We start from the raw sequence: 26,245 nt of genomic DNA, 5'->3' as shown, positions 1-26,245 counted from the left end.
TTGTCAGCCCCGTGTTGGCTCCCTTGCCTGTCAGGTTTGCAGACATTATGAAAAAGCAGAGAGGGGGAGATTGAAAAGCTCAGTATCATCAACAGATGCATGCAATGCACACCTCCACCCCCCCCCCGCCTTTGTCTTAGAGCACTAGCTGAGAGCTGGCAATATTCCCACCCCTTGAGCACTGAGCAGGGAAAAGCCTGGGACTGTTCAGGCCAGGGTAGGTGTTTAAACTCATCCCTAATCACAGGTCTTGCCAGGGCCTAGCCACACTCCCTTCACACCTCAGCATTCATAGATTCATAGATTCTTAGGGGCTGGAAGGGAGCTTGCAGATCATTGGGTCCAGCACCTTACACTTAAAAGTGTTAAACTTCATCTGCTTCCAGTCTGCCCAACTCTCGAGCCTGTGCAGGTCTGCCTGTATCAGCAACCTATCATCTGGTGTGGCCACACTGCCCCATAACTTGGTGTCATCCACGAACTTGGCCAGCGAGCTTTTCACTCCCCCATCCAAATCATTGATAAAGAGGTTGAAAAGCACCGGTCCAAGCACAGACCCCTGAGGGACACCACTGGCCACTTTGTGCCAAGGCAACACGGTCTGTTCATGAGAACTCTGGGTCCTACTGTGTAGGCCAGTTTCCTACCCACCAAACCGTCAAACAGCTGATCCCACAATCTACCAGTTTTCCCACAAGGATATCATGGGATACTAAATCAAAAGCCTTTTTGAAGTCTAGGTATATAACATCTACCTTGTCTCCCATGTCCAGGTGGTGAAAGACCTGGGTCATAGAAGGAGATGAGGTCTGTAAGACAAGACCTACCTGCGACAAAGTCATGCTGGCTGTCATTCAGAATCTGAATGGTAATCTGCAAGCTTATCGCACATATTTTCTTTAATGAGCTTTTCCAGGATTCTCCCTGGAATAGAAGTTAGGCTAATTGGCCTATAGTTGTCCAGGTCCTCCCTCTTCCCCTTCTTGAAGATGGGCACAATGTTGGCCTTCTTCCAATCTTCAGGGATTTCCCCTGTGCACCATGAATTCTGAAAGAGCTTTGCCAGGGGTTCCACAATGACCTCAGCCAGCTCATTCAGCACTCTTGGATGGAGTCCATCCAGTCCCACTGACTTAGAAATGTCTAGCTTTTCTAGTTGGTATTTCACCCACTCAGCATCCAGCTGTGAGTCCTGGCATGCCCCCTTTAAGCCTTATCTCACTTGGCTTTCCCCATGGTCCAGTGAAATACAATGTGGGCATTCAGGAGTTCATTATTTTCCTGAACGTCAGTTACCAGATGTCCCTAGGTGTTAAGCAGTGGTCCCACACTTCCATTTGTTTTCCTTCTACTGCCTACATACCTAAAGAAGGACTTCTTATTGTCCTTGACTCCCATGGCTAACCTAAACTCAGTCGCTGCCTTGGCCTTCCCTACAAGCTGGCCACTAAAATATAACCCTCCTTGAGGACCATCCCTAGCTTCCACTGTGCATATACTTTTTTTCTTTTTTAAGAGGACTTACCAGCCCTCCTCCTACCTTTCCTTTCTGCAGGAGTGCTGTTCTTTTGTGCTACGAGGATTGTGTCCTTGAGCAATGATCATTTTTCATGCACCCCATTTGCCTTTCCTTCCTGATCCTGTATCGCCTTCCCTACTAATGCTCTGAGCCTGTCAAAGTCAGCATTTTTGAAGTCCAGGACTTCAATCCTGCTGGTTGATTTGCCAACTTTGTGGTGGATAGTGAACCTGATAATTTCATGGTCACTGTCGCCCAGATTACCCTCAGTGTTCAAGCCACACACCAGATCACCTCCCTTGGTCAAGACCAAGTCTAGGAGAGCATTACCTCTGGTTGGCCCTTGCACTTCCAGGATCAGGAAGAGCACCTTGATCAGTCAGGAAACTGTGTGAACAATCTGACCTAGCCAAGTGTTCCTCCCAGTCTGTGCAGGCAGTTGAAGTCACCCATGACAACCAAGTCCCTTGCATGTGTGGCCTCTGCCAGTTCGAGAGAATTCCAGATACAGCTCCTCTCCTTGGTTCGGTGGCCTGTAGTAAATGCCCAGAGTTAGGTCTCTCTTACCTGCCTCTCCCCACCTTCCCCCCACCATAGCTTGACCCAGAGGGTTTCAAGCTGCTTATCTTTGGAGCTAATGTCAGCCTCCAGAGAGGTGTATTGCTCTCTCACAATGAGAGCTACCCCTCCACCTTTTCTCCCTGCTCAGTCCCTTCTGTACAGGGTGTAGCCCTCTACGGCTATGCTCCAGTCATGCGAGGAGTCCCACCAAGTCTCTGTGATCCCTACCAGGTCATATTGCCCAACAAGACACCAGGAGGGCTAGCTTCTCCTGCTTGTTCCCCATGCTCCTGGCATTGGTGTACAGGCAGCTGAGGCCCTCGATTGACACCCTCGTTTTCCTGAAATGCTGTGGGAGGACTATTTGGTTAGCATCTCCAGAGACAGTTGTGCTAGCGTCCTCCACAAGGGAGCTTTCCCGTGTGCCAGTCTCTGGGCATGCTCCGTTTGGAGTTTCCCCATCCCCCAGCAAAGTTAGGTTAAATCCCTGTCCAGTAGATAAGCCATCCTGGCTGGGAACAGGCCCTTACCTCTCCACATGAGGTGAATGACATCTCATCCTAGAAGTCCCCTCTCTCTGAAGTGTGTGCTGTGGTCGAGGTAACCGAACCCCTTGCAGTAGCCCCACCATCTGAGGTGTCTTCCATGGTTCTTCCACGCAGCCTTCCCTCCTGGGTCTGTGGCCTGCAACGGGGAGCACAGAAGATAAAACTACTTGAGCCCCTAGTCCCTTGAGCCCAGCCCCCTGAGCCCTGTAGTCACTCATGACACGGTCAGGGTTACCCCTGGCTGTGTCATTCATGCCCACATGGATGAGGAGCACGGGGTCATAGTTGGAGAGAGGCCTGGGGATCCTCTCTGCAACGTCTCAGATGCGGGCCCCAGGGGGGCAGCAGACCTCTCAGGCTAAGGGGTCCAGATGGCAGATGGGTCCCTTCGTACCCCTCAGGACACATTCCCCCACTACCACCATCCAGTGTCTCCTCCTAGGAGTGGGAATACTTACATCTTCCTCCTGTGTCTGTCAGAGACTCCTCCTATGTAGTGAGGGGAGTGTACCTATTGTGCAGTGCCAGGCAGGGAGTGGCCCATTGTAGAAGGGAAAGGAGGGCTGCTGTAGCATCCCCAGGCTTTTAGCCTGAACGACTGTGGGCATGTGTCTACTTTCCCTCAGTCTAGAGGGAATGTCTGTGCATTGCAAACTGATTCAATCTAAGCAGGTTAGACTAACCTGCAAAGATTGAATCAATTTAGGCTCCGGCTTTTTTAATGTCTGTCCCTAACCCTAAAGGTCACTTCCCTCCAGAACATGCCGCACAACCTCCCCACCCCCACCTGCCATCAGGGAAGCCAGAGCATCTTTTAGAGCATTTCTGCCTGAGGATCCATGGCATCTACATTCAATAATGCAAGGGCCAGATAATGCTAAGGGAGCAGGGTGAAGTTGTGAGTGTCAAGAGTGCCACATCTAAAGTCATTCCCAGAAAACCACTGAAAGGTGTTATCCTCAGGTGTGATCTTACAGCAGTTACCACAACTGTGCAGTGCTTCTGTAGGTTTTTAGAGTTATTTCTAAAGAACTCTTTTAGTTCAGTGCATTTTCAATTCTACAGAACTCTCCCATAAGGGCTGTGAATAATGTGGTTGCACTCTCAATCTTTCTTTTGCAGAAAGATGATTCAACTAACAGGTATCTGACTTGCATTCATGCAGTGCAAGGCAAAGCATGTGACTGTTGAACTGAGCTTTCATTATATCAGCAGTTACTAATAAATTCTGATGAATTCAGCAAAAGGTCAAGAAGACTGGTCATTGACAATCCATTAGCATTGCATCTAACCATCCTGGAAATGTGGACGGACAGGTACAGGTAATACAAACCAGTCCCACAAATCCTTTCTTCACTTGGTCTTTACTAGTATTCCCACTGGTGCTAATGCTAGAGTTATCAATGACTGTTGGCACAGAAAGGCTATGCAGGGCCAAATCCAAACTATAGCAATGTTAGAGATTTTATATTACATTACCCTATAAAGAAAGAAGTTTAGATTCTGTACCAAGAACACTAATAAAAATGTTAAGCAGAATAGCTCTGAACATTAATGCTGGCCTGGCCTGTAACTCACCTTTCAACATAACCTGCTGTAATCTCCCTTTGAAACAGCTCCTTATTCACCCCATGATTGTAAAATTGATCCCCATCCTCTCTGTTTTGGCCAATAACTTCCCTTGAGGTGTGATAATAAAAGCTTTGCTTGAATCTAGATGGATAAATTATCTCCATTGCATTGCCCTTACCCAAGAAGTCTGTTTTCTGGTCATAGGAGGATGGATATTAAATTATCATCATGGAATGCATTTTCCCACATTTGTAATAGTAGCTATGGCCCCTTTGTTAATAGCAACCGTCTCCATGCTTTCCCATTTTCCTTTCCCTGATGCTCTGGCCTTGGCTTTGACAGTCTCCTCCTCAATTTCATCTTCTCTCAAAGGAAGTTACAGACTTGAAATTCCTTAATATCTCCTGTATGCTTAGTCCTTCCCATTGCCAGCAGCCCTTATTTTTTCCTCTGTAGGCTTCACTCCCCCTATCTCAGTGCTAAGTCAATGAAGTCCCCAAAGTTTAGTCATTTTTGGAGATCTTAAGAAGTCAGGATCCCATCCTGTAGGCAGTGGATGACCTTAGAAATTACATGTCTGAACATTAAGGTGGTCACTGATTACTTTTGTATTACTGCAACAGTGGGGAGGATCCCCCTCCTGATTGGCTGCCTGCATGACTTCCCTCCCTCCTGGGCTTGAAAGACAATCAGGGTTGCTGCAAAAGATAGGTAGAGCTCCTCTCCTCTCCTCAGACCACTCTCACTAGAGAAGGAGAAAGCCCCTGGTGACCCTACTCTCATTTTCCTCCTGTGAACACTGGGATGACTCTGCTGCTCTTTCACCCTTCTTGGTACACCAGGCTGGGATACAGAAGGAAGGTGAAGACCTCCCACCTACAACCAGGACCAGGGAAAGGGAACCCTGTTTCACCTGCCTGCCTTTACAGCTGGGTGAAGAGATTGAAAAACTCCAACTGGTACTTGAAGAGTACGAAAGTTGTACTCTTGGTGCAACAGGATTTACCCTGGATGGAGTCAGGACAGCATCTCTTGCCTCCAGGATTTCAACTATTAAGTAGTTAAAAGCATCAGGTGGATGTTTCCACCACAGTGCCAGCCGTGAGACTGTTAATGTTGATTCCTGAATTTGTGTTAGTCTCTGAGGCCATATTTTGGAAAGAGCCAGGTCCCATACTGTTTGCCCTTCACGCTCATATTACATGTAGGGGGGTGAATTTTGCCTTTGCACTATTAACATGAGAACGTGGCCCACCCCCAAGGTTTTGCTGTGAAAAATGTCCCAGGGCTGCAGAATCTGGCCTTGGAGGCTAGGACCTGGGGAAGTTGCATTCCACAGTCTGCCTGCCCAGGAGAGTCTCTGTCCTTGGCCTGGCACAGATGTTGTGTTGATCAGACACTTGACCCAAACCAGGCCTGAGCAGAATGTCTAGAGAAGGATATGTGCAGCACCTCCCCCACTCACTGTGCAAGGGGAAATGAGCTGAAAAGGCTTTCATAGCAGTAGTCTGTCTAATGCACTGAGGACCTCTCTCACTGGACTCATGATTAGCTACCATGACTCTAACAAAGACAAGCAGAGCACACTTTTAGACCATGCTGAAGAGCCATCTGAGGGGAGGGGGGCAGTCTCTATCACCTTCCAAACACAGGATAATGCTCCTTTGCTAGGGTGTTTAAACTGTTTCGTAGTATTACACAACTCTCTGGTCTCTCTTTTGTGAACTGAACTTGTCCCAAATCTCCACTGCATCTGGTCTTTGTACTCTCTAATTGCTGTGACCTCATCTCAGTTACCACTGCAGTGTTTAAAGTCCAGCAGAGAGGGGTGTATACATGCCCTGTACTCAAAGTGACCCAGTCCTTTTTCTACCTCACTGCACATCCACACAGTAGGGAGTTTCGGAGGCCTGGATTTCTTTGGTCCAACTGCAGCATGAAACCATCTGTACAGGTGTCGATTCTGTGCCTGACCTTGAATCTGGTGGGGAGTGCTGCCGTCGAGACAGCACAGGACAACTCAGTCAACCAGGCCCCTCCAGTGGCATCATCTTCAGACTGGGGCATCGGGGCCATCCGGGATGGCTTTGAAACTGTTAACGGCTATTTTGATTCTTTCCTGGAATTACTAGGAGGAAAAAATGGTGTTTGTCAGTACAGGTGTCGATACGGTGAGTGCCCTCTTTCCTTTCCAGCCAGCTTTGTGACTGGAAGTGCCTGTCTTGTGAGCTCCGAGTGCAAGCATTTCAGATCTAGGCCTGCTGACTGTTCTTACTAGTCAGGTATGTGTTTTGGGTGCAAGCCCAGAAGGGGGAAGGAGAAAATGTAACAAATAGCCTCTGGAGACAAAGCTTGTACATTTTATGTCTGTTTCTGGAACTTGTGATCCAGCCTTTTGCATATTGCTCTCTTAGCACTGTCCACACTCCATTAGCCTTCGAACTGATACTAATGGAGTCCCCAGAGCTGGCTCTCTGCTTTCTGTTTCCACCCAGAATTCACAGCGGTTTCTAACCTGGACCTTTTCCCTCCCTTCAGCCCATTTTAAAACATGCAGCATTTCCCCTAAGATGGATCCTGGTCCTGACACAGGTGTTTATGGTAGACAGGTCCTTTACAAGAGCAGCTTTCAAACAGGTTGAGTTACTGGGTCAAAAATCAGTCAGGGGATTTGGCCCTGGTGACAGCTAGTGTGGCTCTCTGGCTGTAAAAGCTCTCTTGGGTTGTGCTACTGAACAATAAAGGGAAATAAGAGACCATAATGCCCTAGTATAACTTATTAACTGAAGTCGGTGTTCTTAAAATATAAAACGGTTGTCAGTTTGCTAGCACCTCACAGCGGGACACAAAGCTCTTCAGCAAGGAAGGCAGAAAGGCCTCAGAGTGAAGAGCAAAGACCTTGTCCACATTTCACCCAAAATACTAAGTAATAAAAGACATCTTATTACCCAGTGGAGCAGAAGCTAAGGGCTTTTCTTCTTTAACATCTTTCAAGCTTACACTGTTAGACTCCAGATTCAATGGTCTGATGTCAGTAAGAAACAGCAGGTCCCTGTGGGGCACAGGACAGCTGTTAACTCCAGGTTCTCCCTCATTAAATAGGAGCCTTTCAGACCCAACACCCCTAATATAAAGCTCTCTCTAGCCTCAACTAAATGAGAGTCGTGCCTTTCCTTTGCATGCAGGAGAAGGAGGGTCTTGCTAGCCAGAGCTGTATAAGACCTGCCAGGCAGGTGAGCAAGGCTTCTAAATGACTCCCAGAAACAGCAAACCATGTAGACTTCAGTAATCTCTGCAGCCTTCAAAGTTTCATTATTCAGCAGTTCTGAGATGAGTAACAAGATGGGGAGGGGAGAGATAACAGGAAAGCAAATAAGATCTGTTGTTACTATTGCCCTCAGAACTCAGGGCACTTTCTGGATAGTGCCTTGGACTTTAGACAGTAGCACTGTGCAGCATGCTCTTATAGCCATGAAGGTCCAGGAAATATGGGAGAAGCAAAGGGGATTTTGGTGATATCTTGTGCCTGAAAGCTTAGCATAGTTGCCCCAGTACAAGATGTCAGGGAAAACGCCTGCTTTTTGGGCATTAGAGTAATTAAAGAAATGCACCATTCAATTAGTTTTTAAGGTTTGTCCCTGGAAACTGCCAGGAAAACTTCCCCAACAAGCCAAAGCCAAAAGTTTTATTACTGAGGCAGCCCCTGGGTTTGACAAAGTCCCTATAATTCAATACAGTGCAGACTGTTGCATGGTGCCAACATCTAGTAATGCCAGTTACTCATAAACTTGCATACCTATGCATTCAGAGAGTGAACAAAAAAATGTGAGGGGAACAGGGGGGGAGGCTCCATTATTTCACCGGTTTAAAAAATTAGTATTCCCCTTCCCCAACAAGCATCTCATTATACAACTTTCTTTCACATGTGCAGACAGGCCAAAAAGTGGTACACCCCAAATACTTGATTTCCCCTTCCCAGTAGAAACTGGGAAAAAGCAAGTGGAGAGAACAGTTTATCATTTCCCCAGAGCAACAGGAAGAGATACAAAAGCTACTGTTATGGTGTTAGAGAATCTCATCAAGGCCTGAACTTCCCAGAAAGTTGGGGCATGGTGATGCCAAGCTCCTGTTGCTATGCATGGCATGGTCACTGAATGTGGAATAAAGCACAGCTCACCAAAGCCCCTCAAGTAAAGAGGCTACTGGGCACTACTGGTACTCCCTAACTGACTATCAGTTGTGGGTGCTGTTCTTTAGTAGTGAGAAAGGGAAAGAAGTATTAATGACATTAGCAGCTTCATTTACTGGGGGACCGTGGTGTCTATCTATGCCTGACTGTTCTAGTACTGGAGGCAGGGGATTAAGGGAAAAGAGTCTTTCAGATGGCTATTTCCTCTTAAAAGATTATTTTCTTCAGCAACCTGCAACAGATTCAGGAACACATCAGCTTTACAATTCTGGAAACCTTTTGGCCTGAGAATGCTGTCAGTTGCTATTCTGAAGCTGCAGGAAACTAGAAATGGAGGGGGATGTGGGGATTGAGTAGATGTGCATCGTGCTTAAACATGGAAAGACAAATAGACAGGACATATACACACAAGGTTATGTGCCAGTGTAGGCTGACAAAACAGAAACAAGGAAATTATAAAGCAATCCATTTAATAGTGCCTTTTTCCTGAGACCACAAATGTGCAACAAACAATTGGCACAACCACAACCACAGCCCAGGCACTGCAACTGACTTTAAGTTCATCCTCTACCATGCTCATGTCCTCAGCACATTTTACAACAGAGTATTTAAATGACTGCCGGCCTATAGCAAGATCAGAATGATAAACTGAAAATACAATATGTGCATTGCAGAGGGGTGGGGGCAAAAGGCAGGGGGACTTATCCAAACCATTCCTGGAAAGAAGTGAATTGGCAATAGTAAATCATCTTTTAGAAGGATTTCACATTTGTTACTGTCATCTCAGGTTATTACAGCTTAAGGGGTTCACCACTGATGCCTCGATTATTTTTTGCATTCTTTCCAATTGGGACAATGAATCTACATTGTATTTCCTAGGGCAGCTATAATCCTGGCACCCGGAGACCTTCTGGACATCACAGACTAGCACAGGGCGGTGTCTGGGTTCTGTGCATGGCAGATAGTTACTTGAATACACTAGATTAGAAGATGCTTATATATTGAGTCCTGTATTCTTTATGTACCCAAACCTTCCACTGACTTCAAAGAGAGTTTCAGATGCGCTAGGAATGCTGCTAGGAATGCAGCTAGGTCCTGAACTATTTAATACCAAGCTTGATTTCCCTCTTTGTCTCCACAAGCAAATCATGAGTAAATCCATTTGTAGCACTGGAGATGCTTAACTAAGAATAAGTGAGAGAAGCATCAGCTACCTAAATGCCTAGGGAACTCATTTGATCCTGCCAAAATAATTGTTAACATTCAATGGTGGTTAGTTTCAGTAAGGGCTCTGATTCACTGTAAAGATGTCCCTAAAAGGCTTTTGCACTCAGACACACATGCCTTCCATTTAAGATTTCAAATGTTGGGCATTTTCATGTACAATTAATACACCCTGTATTTTTCAGGACTATTTCTAGGAAGTGCAGATGCTGGTTTGCTGTGTGATGTGCCTTCCCTTTTTGTTTGTGGTTATGATAAAATGCTTTTGTTCAAATAGGAAAGTAAATAAGTAGAGTACCTCATGCTCTTTCAGTAAGCACATACACCCCTGGAACAAGTCTTTAATCAGATGCTGAGGGGGGAAAATCTGGGCAAAGCCTTGTTAAAATGTTGGCAGCGCATCCTTCAGATGCTTGATGAACACTTCTAGTCCCACTTGTTCATGCTTTTCACTCCCATAAAACAATTTTAAAACTGCTAGCTAGAAAAATAATTCCAAACCTGTGGTAAAATTAACTTATTTACAGGAAGAACAAACGTGTTAACTTAAGCCAGCCATCTTCAACTATATCAGGAATTAAAGATTTGATTATTCTTTTCCACAGCAAATGGGAAAAATGCTACCTTCTCTTTTTAGTTTCAACTCAGAAATGCTGATAAGAGCCAAAAAGAAAGTCGAGCCTTTCCAGTAATTGCTACATTCATCTTAACCTGATAAGTAAAGTTTGCTCTCTCCACAGTTAAGAGGCTCCCTGGTTTTGGCTCTTCTAATCATTAGCCATTTTCCCACTCAGAGGGCTGGGAATGTACAAATTGAGCTACATCCCCAAATCAGAGCTTTATAGGCACATAGAGATTTACAATAAAATACCTTGAAACTGCTCCCAAAATTTCTTTGGGCAAGTCAATAGTGAAAAAACCTATTCATAGGAATGCAAACAAAAACAGCCTAGCACAGAGCAATTCTCTTGACAATTTTGTTCACTTGCACAGATAGCAAGTCCTGTGGGTGGGCAGGCGGGTGGGATTTGCAACACTTTGCAGGGCACTAACCCTTTTCTCTGAGTTGTCCTGAGGGTCCCCTCAAAGTTGGGGATGCTTCACTAATACTTGGGGCAGGGGAAACCCTTGAAGCCATGATTTTCAGCATAAAACATAGTGGGGCCTGTGAAAACATGGTTGGTGTGACCTTTCTTGCCTGGAGCCTGAGGAGGAGAACCACATAGGACTCTAGGAAAACAGGGCTGAGAGGACCTCATGAGGTCATCAGCCCTGACAAAACCATCCCAGCCCAGCATTTGTCTAATTTGCTTTTGAAAACTTCCAAGGATAGAGATTCCACAACTTCTCTAGGTAGCCTACTCCAAAGCTGGAGCACCCTCATCGTCAGGAATTATCTCCTGATCTTTAATGTAAATTTCCTTTGCTGCAGTTTGAAGCCATTGCTCCTAGTCCTAGTCCCTTACAGCCACAGAGAAAAACCCATACAATCATAGAAAATCAGGGTTGGAAGGGACCTCAGGAGGTCTAGCCCAAACCCTTGCTCAAAGTAGGACCAGCCCCAACTAGATGATCCCAGCCAAAGCTTTGTCTAGCCAGGTTTTTAAAACCCCCAAGGATGGAGCTTCCACCACCTCTCTGGTAAACCTGTTTCAGTGTTTTACTATACTCCTAGTGAGAAAATTCTTCCTAATATCTAACCTAAACTTCCCATGCTGCAACTTGAGACCATTGTCCCTTGTTCTGTCATCTGCCACCACTGAGAACAGCCTTGCTCCATCCTCTTTTGAACCCCACTTCAGGTAGTTGAAGAATGCTATTAAGTCTCCTCTTCTCTAAACTAAATAAGCCCAGGTCCCTGAGTCTTTCCTCAAAAGTCATGTGCCCCAGCCCCTGAACCATTTTTGTTGCCCTCCACTGGGCTCTCTCCAATTTGTCCACATCCTTTCTGTAGTGAGGGGTCCAAAACTGAACACAGTACTCTAGATGTGGCCTCACCAGTGTTGAATAGAGGGAAATAATTGCTTCTCTTGACCTGCTGGCAACAACCTACCAATGCAGTCCAATATACCTTTAGCCTTCTTAGCAATAAGGGCACACCAATGGCTCATATTCAGCTTAATGTCCAGGTCCTTTTCTACAGAGCTGCTGCCCAGCCAGTCAGCTCCCAGCCTGTACTGGTGCATGGGACTGTTCTGTCCTAAGAGCAGAACTTTGCACTTGTCCTTGTTGAACCTCATGAGATTCCTTTGGCCCAATCCTCCAATTTGTCTAGATCACTCTGAATCCTAGCCCTACCCTCCAGCATATCTACTACTCACCCAGCTTTGTGTCACCTTCAATCCTCTCTGTAATTGCCTTTTAGGTATTCGAAGACTGTTATCAACCCCTCCTCAGTCTTTTCTTTTCCAGGCTAAATAATCCTAGTTCTTTTCAGCCTTTCCTCATATGTCTTGTCTCCCAGTTTCCTAATAATTTTTGTTGCTCTGCACAGGAATCTTTCCAAACTGCATACTTTCTTTTTGATGTGTGAGATCCAAAACTGGACACAGTACTCCAGTGCTGAATAGAGCAGGAGATTCACCAGTGCTGAACAGAGCAGAAGAATCCCTTTCTTTGATTTGCAAGTGGCATTCCTGTTAAAACAACCCCATATGCTGTTGGCTTTGTTGTAACAAGATCATACTGACCATAGTCAGCTTATGGTCCCTAGGTCTTTCTCTGCAATACTGCAGCCTAGCCAGTTGTTCCACAGTATGTATTTATGTATGCAGTTATTTCATCCCGAATGCAGGACTTTGCTCTTGTCCTTGTTGAATGTCATCTCAGTAATCATGATCCATTTCTCCAGCCTATTCAGGCCATTCTGGGTTTTAGCCCTACCCTCTGGAGTATCTGCAACTCTACCCAACTTGGTGTCATCCGCAAATATGCTGCATGTGCATTGGATCCCTTGTCTAAATCATTAATGAAGACATTAAGCTGGGTTCCCCAGGGGTCGGTCCTACATCCAGTATTGTTTGAGATCTCCTCCCAAGTAGATGTTGAGGACTACTCATTGAGCACAATGATCCAACCAGTTATCTACCTTGCACTACTTTCTTTTAGTCTAGATTTCCTTAGCTTGTTGATGAGAATGTCATGGAAGACAATGACAAAAGCCTTGCTAAATCTGAGGCATATCTGTTCCCAAGTCTGCATCAAAAGAAATAAGCACCAGGGTGAATTGTAAACTAGTTTATGGGGGACTTTACTACCAATATTCATCAAAAGTAAATGTTTTCTCCCATTATAGCTTAAACACAGAAGCAAAATGACTTCCTCTGATTCTAATATAAAACAACCAGCTTCTCACATGCCAGCTCAGCATACCTTTTCTTGGCAGCAATATAAAAGCCTGAATATAGCTTCTCTAGAGCAGTTTTGGCCTGTCTTTTGGCTATGGAATCTCTCAGACACTAAAGAAAGATTCTGCTTTCACCAGCCACCTAGTTGGGAATTACTGCATCTTCCCACTTACAACATGCCCTCGAAATAGATACGCACCTTGATTTTGAAGGACAGAATGAAAAAAAAGATGAAGATCTTGAAAATATTGGTAGTTTTGACACTTGCCCAGGGGAAGCACAGGAAGCTGCATTAGTTGGGTTGTTTTTTTGTTTGTTTGTTTGTTTGTTTGTTTGTTTTGGGGGGCATTGTTGCTTCTCTGTTAACCCCTTAGCTGCAGGATGCTGAGCCCAAATGCCCGGTCCATCTTCTCTTCTCAAGCTAAAGGGGCAGCCAGAAATGCCTGCCAGGTCACTTGATGGCCCAATCCTAGTCAGCAGCATCTTCAAAGTCAGCTGAGTCTCCACCCAGCTGATTCAGCAGGAGTCTATGCCTTGCTACCTGGGGTCAGCCCTGCTTTAGAAATATAGTGAAGCTGACCCCAGGTGCTAGGGTAGAGGCTTCTGCAATAGGAGCCTCTTCCAAGGAAAAGAGAAAGTGTACACAGCAAGCAGTTAGGGAGCCCCCTTGTGCTTCCAGCAGAGACTTGTTCTGCAGAAACTGCTATTATCATATTTCCTTGCTTAAAACATGCATCCCAATTTCCAGCAGCCCATCACTTTCATGGAGATAAAATGCATAGTATTTCCTTTCTTCTTGTAAGGTCTTAACCACTTCCTTGCCTTTGTGTTAGTGCAAGGCTACAGGCAATCTGTAAAGAAGCAAAATGATGCTCCAGCATTTATTATCATACCATACTTTTACTATTGCCAGAGCTGCTTGAGCCTTGGTAGTAGTCTAAATATAGCACCCAATGAAACAAGAAGAATATCATGACTTCCCCAGTTTCCTCATCCCTACAGGATTTGAACAGGCCTTTATGGTTGGCTTGTTCAAATCCTGGCATATGCTTACAGGCAGGGGCAAGGTGGGCACACTTCTAGTAATTCAGATTATTGTTTGCCCACAGCCATCCTGTATGTGGGGTCTAGGAACATGGAACATAAAGCCCAACTGTGACAGTGATATGTCCAAATACAAAACCAAAGTCCACTGGGTATTTTAACACCCATTTTGGATTTGGACATCCATTTTGTACTATGCACTGTACTCAGATCAAGGTTAGGATGATGTATTCCAGTCACCAGCTCTACCTAAGAAAGTGGACAGTACCTACTGAAGGCCAGTACCTGAGAATCCATCTAGACAATAATCTAGATGCAAGCACAGGTGTCCCAGGGTCCACTTACAACAGACTGAGCCAAGTTACAATATTAAGATCCAGCAAGGCCCCACTGATCTTAATTAATCTCATTGTTAAGTGAGAGCTGAAAGCATGGGTGACTAGTGTCTCCTGAGTCAGCCGGGGCACTTGTTCCCCCAGCATCCAGTCAGCAATCAGGGAGATCCCCCAGCTGGTCCCATGCACCAACCTGGAAGTTGCAGTGGCACGTCTCCTGGTGCCCCCACTCCCCAGCTGGCACTCTCAGGAGGTGCACCAGTGCTCCTGCCTGCCTCCCCACCCCCATCCATTGCCTAAATGGGGGAACACTGCTGTGAGGGGGTACACCAGTGCTCTCAGGGGGTGCACAGGCACCCCCATGTAACCCCCATGAGTTGCCACTGGCTGAAAATAAAGGCTTGTTCCTCTTTGCTTAAACAACATTCAGCTGGTGATCATGACATCTGCACATGCTATGGATATATCCTAGAGCTGGGAAGCCAGTAGGAAGCAGTATTTAAGACTCCCATTGTACAACTGCTTCACTTACTTTCCTCTTTGCCAAACCAAATGCAAAGAAAATATATTTTTACTTCTCATTCTAATTCCATATAATCTGGAGGGCATTCACAGCTCTTTATCATTACTATTGTCAAGGCTGGCGTGTCTAAAACTTCACCTTAACCTTCCTTTCTAGGAAAGGCTCCATTGCCCAGACCTGACTACAAGCCACAAGAACCCAATGGTTGCAGCTCCTACTTCCTGGGTCTCAAGGTACCAGAAAGTGTATGTACTGCTAACACTTACTTCCCAGATGACAATTTACTAATCATATTAACCAGCTAAAAATTGACTGTTATAAGCACAGTTTAGCCGTGCCATTTGCTAGTAGCCTATGGCTACTCTTTTTTTTCCTGGCAGCAGACAATGCTCTAGAATGAAGAGGGTATTGTTCAAAGATTGCTGTGATAGTCACTTATATCCTATTACAGAACAAGCTGTTTGTTTGGGACTGCCAAAGAAGATGGCTGGCTGCTGATGGCAAATGAAAATGTATCATTTTAAGGATAGCCTCTTAATTTACTATCTGATTTGCTAACCAGTGGAGCATTCAGCTCCCAACTGTTGGTAGCCACTTACAAAAAATGAATAATCCTCTAGATGAAAACTATATGTGTGAATGCATGATACAAAATCCCAGTTGCCTCTAATTATTGAAGTAGAAAATCTACTTGACAGATAAATGCTGTGAAGGAAAAGATTTTATCAGGGTTGCAGTTCAAAAAGTACATGGCTATCAGTGTTGTCTACAGAGTGATAGGGTAGTAGGATTCATTCAATGGTCACACTGATAAGTGCTATGCCCTTTTAATTGGATCCACTGCCAGAGAACACATTCAGTGCAAGGTAAGGCAGTTCAGTGCCGCTAAACAACAGATAAATGGCAGTGCTTGGTGTTCCCTGAAAGTCTATTTACAGGCGTGAATTAGTGTTTGTGAACATAAATCTACCACTGTGCAGTCCTCCACACCTTTCATTGCTTCCCTCATCTACTTGGAGCACTAAATAAATTTGATAGACTTCAAATGCTTTGCACATTGGTTATTTTAAAGGTAATTAACAAAATCAAAGTCAATGTACTCCAAGGCACCTCTGAGAACTGGGATGACTATCTAATTGGCACATCTCTGCTCTTACCACAGTCAGCACCAGTTAAGAAGATTCTGCTGTAAAATATTATCTACTGTGAATTACCTTTAAAGATAGATTAGGTCTTAAACTGTACATCACTGCAAACTCTCTAAGCACCATGCTATCCTTTAGATGGGTACATTTATTAATGTTTGGGCAGGGAGAGAAACAAGAAACTTCTACACTGGATGTGTGGAAAAGAAAAAATTTCTACAGGGGTGCGCCGATAAAGATTTTTTAGGCTGATACTGACGGCCAATTATTGTCCAGCCATATCGGCCTATACCAATCTGATTGCCAATACCCAGCCCAGCAGCTTGGAGAGCAGCATCTGGCTGGTAAGTCTGTGGGGGGGGGGCAGGGATGTGGGGGGGGCAGATCAAGGCCCCCACAGTGAGGGAGGGCGTGGGGCTGAGGCAGTGGCTGCCCAGCAGGGGTGGGGCGGGGCATAGGACAGAGCCAGCAGCTCATCTAGGGGAGGCATGAGGGGCATGTGCCCCGTGATCTGTGTGTGCACCAAGGGCAGGCTGCTGCTGCATGCTTGTGGCTGGCACCAGCCTCTTTTTGGCAGGTGCACTTAAGGTGGTGGGGAGGGAGGTGGCAATGCTGGGAGGGGAGCTACAGGAGGGGAGGCTACAGTCACCCCAAAAATTGCCATAGCCTTTTCATAGCCCCTTCCCAGCGCTACCGCCAGCTAACCCAAACGCAGCTGCTGGGAAGAGGATAGCTCTGGCCCAGAGCACAGTGGCAGCCCACCTCTGGCCTGTGCATAGATCCAGGGGGCACATGCCCCTCCATACTTCCCAAAGGGGTTCGTAGAGCAGCAGGAGATGCCCCCCCCCGATGAACCGCTGGCTTTGTCCCCAACCTCTCCCCAGCTGGGCAGTGCCTGCCACTCTCCAACTCCCCCCCTCACTGTGGGGGCCTTGATCTGCACCCCCACGCCCTTTTCCATCCCCACACCCCTTCCACCCTCCAGACTTACCAGCTGGATGCTGCCCTCCATGCTGCAAGGGTGCACTCCTAGCCACGCTGCTCAGGGTACATGCAGCATTTATCAGCGACATTATCAGCCACAGTGAACAAAAGCCAATTGCCGATAATGTCAATTTTCCTTTTATTGGTGCCAATGTGATACGGACCAATGCATTGGTGCATCTCTAAATTTATAACAATCAATTTACAAGATGGGGCTCCATTCTCACAACACTTGATGAATTTTTTTTCCCTTCCCCTCCCCTCCCTCCTTTTTCCAGCTGGATTTAGGTATCCCTGCCATGACCAAGTGCTGCAACCAGCTGGATATTTGTTATGACACTTGTGGTGCCAACAAATATCGTTGTGATGCCAAGTTCCGTTGGTGCCTCCACTCCATCTGCTCTGACCTCAAGCGAAGCCTTGGTTTTGTCTCCAAAGTAGAAGGTGAGTTTTGCATGCCCATAGCTCTTTACAGGGACAGGCAGACTCTGCTACTGGGCAGCAGGAAGTCTTTTTTATGCAGCAGAAAGCTAACACCTGCTTCTGACTCTGCCATAGGGCACAGCACTCCATTTCTGTGACTGCCACAGCTGAGCAGCGTTTCCTTCTGAAACATCATTAGATCAGGGATCTGAACAAAGCATACCTGGTACTTTAACACTACTACTTCCTCTTTAAAGTTCACCTGCCTCACTTGTTTTAGTATATCTAGTATGATGACTATTTAAAAAGAAAGCAAATTATGTCTCATTGGGAAAGGAGGACTCTGGAAACAGTTCTTTTTTTTAGGATAGGATTTACCAAGCCACTGGGCACTTGCATTGGAGAGGCCCAGTTCCTACTCATTTCTAATGGAAATTTGGGGCAGGGGGCAGGAGAGGGGGCAGATTCTGCAACTGATTTACAAAATCTCAAACTTTCAGAAAGTGATTAATTTTTCACTTATTTATCCTTGTAGTATCCTTACCATAAAAAAAGTTCTTACATTCCCAATGCATTTGTGTACCCTAGTTCAGTAATGTAACTGAGATGGTGTGATGGGCAGCAGCCCCAGGCTCTGCCTCTGGGGAGGGGTGGCTGAGCACAGCTACAATCAGCAAGCAGAAGCTGGCGCTGCCCTATCCATTGCAGCTGCCCTGCTGCACCTCTATCCCAATTTGCCATGTTTCAGACTCTCTCAGACATTCTTGATTTGGGTTGAGCTGAAACATGTCACATGGTTTGCCATTTTTATCAATGTTTAAATCTGCATAAAATCACTGAGGTTTAGGGAGGTGAGAAGGGGAATGAGACAGCTGAGATGGCAGTGCCATCAATGTGCCAACAACAGCCAGCTCATCTCTTAACCATGGAATATAATATGGGCAAGATCATCCTTTAGACGCATCAGTGCCTTGGAGACACTGGAACTTGGCCGGAGAGCAGTGGCTCAGGCCAAATCCAGATTTCTACACCACTTACTTAATTAAAATGAAACTAAGGTTACAAGTATATCTCAGTGGCTTAAGTATAAATTGCAATCTCAGAATGCCACAGCTTAAAAAATGTTAGAAAAACAAATTTGCTTTCTTTCTTCCCCTCAGCCTACCTCATGTGGCCCATGAATGGGGTGATGTATTCTTGTCAGCAAAGCAAGGAAGAGAAAGAAGCACTCTGCTTCCCCAAGCATCTCTTCCTACTAAGCCCTTGAGTTCCACTTCTCTATAACACCTCTCCATAGTATTCCCTGGGGAGACCGCTATGTGGTGTTGTCCTCAGAGCCCCCAAATTAAGACTCTCTTTTAAGGCTTTTGTCCAGAGTAGCCTGTTTCTACTCGTGAGTTTTACTTTTAAAGCTCTTCTGATGCTTTGGGAAACCAAACTTCTTTAGTGATGCTCTTAGTAGAAACATCAGTAACTTTAGAAATTTGATTTTTAACTGTGAGAACACTGGTACTATGTCACAGGTCACAATTCATGAAGATTCCAATAAGTTACCTGCTCCCTGTGTCTTCATATAGTTAGCAATAATATTAGACTGAGTTTTCATGAACTTCTGTTTTTAAGTTGCCATAATTCCTGAACTCTTTGTATGATTTTGTTCACATTTGAAAGAAAAATTCAAACTCAGCTTCAGAACAAGCCTGATAGTAGGCCTGTACAAATAGAGAACTATTTGATTCAGATTCAGATTTGTCCAATTCAGATGCCAGCGACTCGATTCAGAGATACAAATCACTCTTCTGATTCGATTTGGCCAAATTGGCTTCGGAAGATTCAGAGCCGATTTGAAGATTCAGAGCCAGTTCGGAGATTCCAGGCTGCTGCTGCTTACCTAAAGCGCCATGACAGAGGTGACTACCGCTGCCGCCATGGAGCCTTGCCCAGAGTTGTGCAGCCGGGTACTGGGCAGCAGCGGCAGCATGGTGGTGGCCGGATGGCACGCAGCTATCCCCACCACCACCACCCCGCCATGCTGCGCCACTGCTGCTGGCCACACAGCTCTGAGCACGGCTTCACAGTGGCAGTGGGAGGTTTTGTAGGCAGCGGCAGTCACCGCTGGCACAGGCAGCCACTGCCACTTACCTGTGCCAGTAGTGACTGCAGCTGCATACAAAATCTTCTGCTACCACTGTGAAGCCATGCTCAGAGCTGTGCGGCTGGCGGCAGTGGCACAGAGTGGTGGTGGTGGTGGTGGTGGTGGTGGTGGGGATGGGACTGACTGCGTGCTGCCCAGCCACTGCCACCCTGCGCTGCGCTGCTGCCGCCGGCCGCACAGCTCAGGGCATAGCTCCGCGGCGGCAGCAGGAGGTTTTGTAGGCAGTGGCCATCACTGCCATCATGGCGCTCCAGGTTAAGTGGCAGCAGCCACAGCCAGGTGTGAGCCCCCACCCCTTCTCCCCATCCTTTGCCGTCACTGCAGAGCCAGCCACGGAGCTGTGCTCTGGCCACATACCAGCCTCTCTCTCCCGCTCCCCTGGGCAGGCAGCCGGGTGGCATGTGTGCAACCTGCACATGGCGGTCACCACCACACTGCGCCCCACATTGCTTGCCCGCAAAGCCCTCCCCACAGCAAGACACCCCTGCCCTCACCCCCTGGCCCTGCTCCCAGCTGCAATGTGCTGCCTTGGGCCAGCAGCACCCCCCACTCCCTCAGCCCCCAACCATCTTCCCCAGCCTTGCCCCATAGCCCCCAAGCTCCACTTACCTCTAGGCTCCAGGGGCATGGCTCCATGGTGGCAGCACTTGCCCGCAAAGCCCCCCCAGCCTGCATGCAGCTGCCACTACCCCGCACCGCCACAAAGCTGTGCAGCTGGTTGCCGCTGCATGCAAACCCCCCATTTCACCCCCCAGCCAGGTGGCACATATATGGCCTGCACATGGTGGTTGCCACCACACTGCTGCTGCCACACCCTGCGCCACTTGCCCACAAAGCCATGCAGGTGGCCATGGGATGGTAGCACAGGGTGCAGTGGCAGAGTTGCGGTGGCGGCCTCCGCGTGCGAACCTCCTGTCAGGCCGGCCAGCATGTGTGTGGTCCACAGAGTGGCACCACTGTCCTCACCCCCTGGCCCTGCTCCTGGGAGTGGGCAAGGGGCAACCCCCCTTCTTGATCTATCCCCCAGCAACTTCCCTTTCCCCCGCCCTGCCCCGCCCCTTCCCTCCACACACACTTACCTGCTGGGGTGGGTGTCAGTGTCTGTGTCTGCATGTTTGTGTCTATGGGTCTGGGGGGCTGTTGCGAGGGGTATCAGGAGGGCTGTTGAGACTGTGGGGGAGGGGAGTGCGGAGCACCAGCAGCACTGGGTGGGGCTGTGGGGGGGGGCCTTTAATTTTTATCATGGATTATGGGTTTTTAATCAGAGAATTTGCAATTTTTAATCAGAGAAAACCAGGATTCCTGCGATCACGCACCAGCTCAATGTCAACAGTGGGAAGGTAGTCATTCCCACCGTGCCCATTTTGAACTGCATCTAGTATGATTTCCCCCTTAGACCAGTGAAATACTGAAGCAGAGTAGTCATTCAGGAGTTCAGTTTTCTCCTGACTGTTGGTAATCAGCTGTCTTGAGCTGTTAAGCAATGGTCCCACGTTTCCATTTGTTTTCCTCCTGTTCCCTACATACCTAAAGAATGACTTCTTGTCATTGATTTCTGTTGTTAGTTTAAGTTCAGTCGCCACCTTAACCTTTCTAATCTGCTCCCTACAAGTGTGGGTCATTGTTGCATAGTTTTCCTCAGGGACTGTCCCAAATTCCCGTTGTTTGTATGCCTCTTCTTTTTCAAGAGCACCATGATATCCCTCTTAAGCCAGGAGGGCTTCCCAGCCCTTCTGTTACCTTTCCTCCGCATGGGAATGGACTTCTTTTGTGCTTTGAGGATCATGTCCTTGAGGAACAACCACTCTTCATGCACTCCTTTGGACCCTGGTCCCCCAGTGCTTCTCCTAGTATTGCCCTGAGCCTATTGAAATTTACTTTTTTGAAGTCCAAAACTTCAACCTGCTAGCTGATTTTCCTGCCTTGCAGCAGACAGCGAACGCGATGGTTTTGTAGTTGCTGTCACCAAGGGTACCATCTACATTCAAGTCACTCACCAGATCATCTCCTTTGGTTAAGTAGAGCAGCTTTTGCCATAACTATTATGCAGTGTGGCCATAACTATTATGATTAGACATTTGTGGAGAAAAAAAAACACTCAAGTACATGTTAGAAAGCATGATCCTAGGCCTGAGGTCCTACAGTTTAGGTACATCAGATCCAAGCTCATTACTATACAATTGGGACCCTACTACCTCTGCCTTCATTTGTCTCTACAGCTCTTCCTTCCCACACTTGTCACATTATTTCTTCTTCCTTATGTATTGTCCAAAGCCTAATGGCATCAATAGAAACAGTGACTGTCACAGCTTTTGGACTGGTCTCCCTGGCTGAGGCTACCTGTGGATAGTGGTCGTTGGTGGCCAAGAACCAGTACAGCTGCACCACTACAGGAAGACCATGTCAAACCCAGTAAGCCACAATTTGCACAATGCAGCTTGCCCTTGTTCCAAGCAGGGCTTAGGCCCACCAGTGCTTTCTCTGTCTACAACACGGCTGGATGGAGACAGCTAACAGGGTGGCTCCCCATCCATGGCTGTAAATGGAGCAAAATCTCATGGCCTTGCGTTTCCTGTTGTGTTGCACCTAATGCCTGGGAACCCCTCTACCTTTTTTTTTTTTAACTTCTCCTTCTTTACAACATTTCTAAACTCTGCTTCAAGCAATTTTCACTTATCACCTCCTCTCTCCTGACCTGTTGTTCTGCATCTTTTATTATTTATATTTAAGTGCTTCAGGGCAGGGAGCATTTTTCTCATTTTCTCTGTATGTGTATACTGCCATGTAAATTTATGGCAGTATATTTTTCACAAGCACTTCCCCAAAAACCATTCCAGAGTTAAATGATAGTTGTAATAAATAAGAACTGAGCAATGAGCTACTAAGAAGTAAAGGCAAGATAAGCGCTGCATCCTGCTGAGCACTGGAGCATGGCAGAGGCAGAGCATTGCTGGAGTTGCACAGAAAAAGGTTCCTAAAGCAAAAGTGGAAGAACTGCATTGGGGAGTGGCCAGAGGAACTGAGAGAGGACTATGGAGAGGGACTGCTATTTCTATTTCTGAACAGCAATATACGTAATTCCCCTGAGCCCATCCATAAACAACAGCAGCAGGGAGAGAGGTGTTTACTACTGGCTAGACATTTTAATACTTGATTTCCTGTGGTGTAGATGGTACACAGTACACTAAACACTCTGGAGTTATCTAACCTGAATCTACAGCAGCTTGTCTGCTGCAGCAAAGCTATTTGTGGCAATGGTAGGATTTCTAATACAAACTGCAAGCTTGTCATTTTAACTACTGCCTCATCTGTACAGGAGGTCCAGATGCCACTAGCTAAACTGCTAGTCACCACTGGCACGTTATTTACACTAGTGCTTCCAACACTGGTATCACCAATAGAGTTGTAATGCTGATCAAGCAACAGAGAGTAGAGCTAAGTTTAAATAAGACTATGCGGCAAATGGAGTAGGTGAGAACTAAAGTCAGCTGATCCAGTTGTGATCTTTAAGGAAGCTCACCTGATACGCAGCCAAACTCCAAAGGAAAACATGCACTTTCAACAGCAAGTGAGAAAAAGAGCAAAGTTTCCAGAAGACACTGGTTATAGTTTGTTATCTCCTCTGTCACAGACTGTATCTATGCTGGGAACAAGGTTTCCACAGAGAGCTCAGGCCTAGCTTGCACTACAAGTGAGTTTATATTCAAAACATGGCAAAAGCTTTAGCTCTGCTGGGTTGAGCAAGGCTTCTGCCAGTGCCCAGTGGCTGCACATAGACACTCCCACACCAGCAGCCCATTGAGCAAGCTGGTTCTTTCCCGGGAGGCACGTTGCACTCTGACAGCAGCACCGCTGAGTGGAGTGGCAAGGAGCTGCTAGAAGCACTTGGGTGTGCCTGTGATGTGTCGGCTTGGTGGCAGTGACACCAGAAGTTCTGCTGGCAGAGGCAGACAAGCACAAACACAGCTTTAGAAATGTCAGTGCTGTACAGACAAAGCAGGCGACACCAATTCCATGGCTATGTACTCCACAGTGGATTCAGAGGCCAATGCTGGTATAGATTTTACCAGCAGTGACACTGTGTGTGAGTAATGCTTATTTTCCTGTTCTTTCCATCCCCTGCAGCTTGTGAATCTGTGGCAGATACAGTATTCAATGCTGTCTGGACTCTGGGCTGCCGACCTTTCATGAACAGCCAAAGAAGTGCCTGCACTTGTAGTGAGGAGGAACGAGATGAACTGTGAAGAACAGCAAAGCCCTCCAGCCATAAGGACCCTTCATATGGCCCCTCTCAGATGTGGCTTGTTAGCCAACTTCTTTCTAGCATCCCTCTGAAGTGGAGAAGCCTCACTAGTTTGGGCTACGAAGGAAGCAGATCTCAGTACTGTATATAATGCATCAGTTACTACTTTTGGGTAGAGAATGTGAAAGGGGAAACAATGGCTGCTGCCCACTTCAGGTTCAGTCTAACAGCCAAGTGAACCTATTTGAGTTATCTGAATGCCAGCTTTTTACGGACACTGTTTAGGTTGTGTAAACAGAATGAAATGCAAACTATACTACTTGGGTACTGCTACAGATCTCGGTGCAAAAGAATTTCCTCTCTCTAAATCACTACTCCACTTTTCAAAGGACTTGGTATTCACTAGCATCAAAATTCCAGTTACTAGTTACATCACTAAATAAATTATTCAGATGATGGGCCAGGGCTACATATCTTACACACACACACACACACATACACACACACAAAACATTTGGAGGATCCTATAACCATTCAGATAACCAGGGATCTGATTAATTAGGAGAGTGATTTGTAGTAGGCAACAGGCAAACTTTGGCTAAAGTAGTTCTGAGGTGTGTGTGGAGATGATATAGAACCAAAACCCACCCACACTAAAGTAGACAATGCAATACTCTCATACTGAAAGACTCTGTCCGTAATTTCAGAGAAAAAGAGTCTGCTTTTGTTTTTCAATCCTGTCCAACTACTAAATATAACTGTTTAAGTATTATAAGTTAATGCTGATTTTCCCATTTGTTTTCTTTACATAATGCTGGAGACCATTCCACACCTTCAGTGATGTCTTCTGAAGAGAGGGGTGCATGAGTCCCAGAGCTGGATTTGAAGGGACTCTAGCAACCTTAGGCCTGTTTGTAAAAATGGTACAATTCAGAACAGGGCCTTGACTGCATCCTCTTTCAGGCATGGACATGGCTAGCTGAAAAAGAGGAATAGTCCTGGTGATTTTTATGCCCCCAGACCCTCCAACATGTTTAATATTTACATTTGTTAGTAGGGAATTTATATATGTATATAAAAGATACATTGACACGAGCATTTTATTGTTGATGACAGGGGGCTTTTTACAGGCATGTGTAAGATAGTAGATAAATATGGCTGCATCTCTTGTGTGCAGATATGGATATGGATAAAGAGATATCTACATCTATATAATTTATATAAAATGGGCACACACATATGCATATTTTCCTTGACTTTATTCATTTTTCAATGCTGTGGAAAGCAGAAGTTACAAAAGCGTAACAATATTTTATTGACAGATTCTGTTTTAGTTCTTTCCTCCGTAGAACATTCTTAAATTGATAGACATACTTGTAAATTATTTAAATAGTTGTCCCTATTCTTGCTAGTCTTACTGACCATACACGAGACAAGTTTTACATCAGATTCATATGGGCTGCAACAGTAAGGGACAATTGATACGAAAATAATAAAAAATGATCATGTCAAGACCCATGGGGATATTTTCACCCTTGGAAGGACCATTTTAACTTGCACTGATAAGATGCAAGGGCATCACAGCTGTGATAAGTCCACTTGATGGCGAGTTCTGCAGTGCTAAATTTCATCCATTACAGTATATTTCCTGATTAAAGAAGCTTATTGTCTATGCTTGAAGATTGTATTGAGCTGTTGGGTTTTTTGGGGAGGGGGATTGGGGAGGCGGGGGGCAGGACAAAAGGGTGAGGAAATATTTCTAGTTTCAGACACTTTAAGAATTTTAATGTTTTTAACAGTGAAATGGAACCCATTGTTAATTCTAATTTTGAACTTATTCCTATTGATAAATGCTATCATTTGCAAACACATCTCGTCTGTTCAGTATCTATGTTTAAATCACAAATCTTTTAGGAAATTTTAGTTAGAGTGACATTGGATTAAAACCAGGATAAGCATGAAATGACAAGATAATTTATAGCACAATGGATAGACAGAGAGGTTTAGAACTGAGTCTTTCAATCAAAGCTACATAACTTTGAAGACACAACTAGTAAAAATAACTCCTTCAGGTTTACTTTCCTCCCATGAGCACCTCAGAACCTGCAGCTGATATATGTACTACTATAAAGGCTACATTTTTCACTGTAAAATTTAGTTCTGGTGATCCGAAACATCTATAAAAGTTAAGTAACTGTGACATTTTTGACACTTTTAATAAAAAAAAAAAAAAAAAGAGGCTCAATGGCATGTGAAATAAGACTAAACAACCCCAAAGAATTCTCCCCAGTCTGACCAGAGATCACTTTACTGATCACTGATCGAAACACTAATACTCTGGCTACTTCACAGTTGTTCAGGTTGATGTGAAGCAAGATTGATCAAGGTACACAACAGTTCAACATATAAGACTTGTGCCACATTTATCCCCAG

General features: G+C 45.8%; 1 protein-coding gene across 2 annotated transcripts; it reads left to right on the top strand.

Moving 5' to 3' along the window:
• Positions 1-6,058: 6,058 nt before the first annotated feature.
• PLA2G12B (phospholipase A2 group XIIB) lies at positions 6,059-25,679 on the top strand. 2 transcript variants are annotated; one of them, XM_090058325.1, is made up of 4 exons: positions 6,059-6,371; positions 15,019-15,095; positions 17,270-17,435; positions 23,695-25,679. In XM_090058325.1, the coding sequence occupies exons 1-4, from the start codon at positions 6,137-6,139 to the stop codon at positions 23,811-23,813; spliced, it is 597 nt and encodes a 198-aa protein (XP_089914451.1). In that variant the 5' UTR covers positions 6,059-6,136; the 3' UTR covers positions 23,814-25,679. The 2 variants fall into 2 exon arrangements, with proteins under 2 accessions (XP_089914451.1, XP_089914450.1); XM_090058324.1 differs by having other exon boundaries at positions 15,019-15,107.
• The last annotated feature ends 566 nt before the right edge of the window (positions 25,680-26,245 follow it).

Source organism: Crocodylus siamensis, chromosome 7 (assembly GCF_052110815.1).
Source record: "Crocodylus siamensis isolate JL-2025a chromosome 7, ASM5211081v1, whole genome shotgun sequence".
Classification (NCBI taxonomy): domain Eukaryota; kingdom Metazoa; phylum Chordata; order Crocodylia; family Crocodylidae; genus Crocodylus; species Crocodylus siamensis.
Note: the sequence above shows the minus strand (reverse complement) of the source record. Positions and strands in the feature narration are given on the sequence as shown.

Bases quoted from the DNA above. Each gene is read 5' to 3' on its own strand.
- PLA2G12B (XM_090058324.1), top strand. From the start codon at position 6,137: ATGAAACCATCTGTACAGGTGTCGATTCTGTGCCTGACCTTGAATCTG. The intron at 15,108-17,269 runs GTATGTACTGCT...TCCTTTTTCCAG, and splicing joins GTCTCAAGGTACCAGAAAGT to CTGGATTTAGGTATCCCTGC. The intron at 17,436-23,694 runs GTGAGTTTTGCA...CATCCCCTGCAG, and splicing joins TTTTGTCTCCAAAGTAGAAG to CTTGTGAATCTGTGGCAGAT.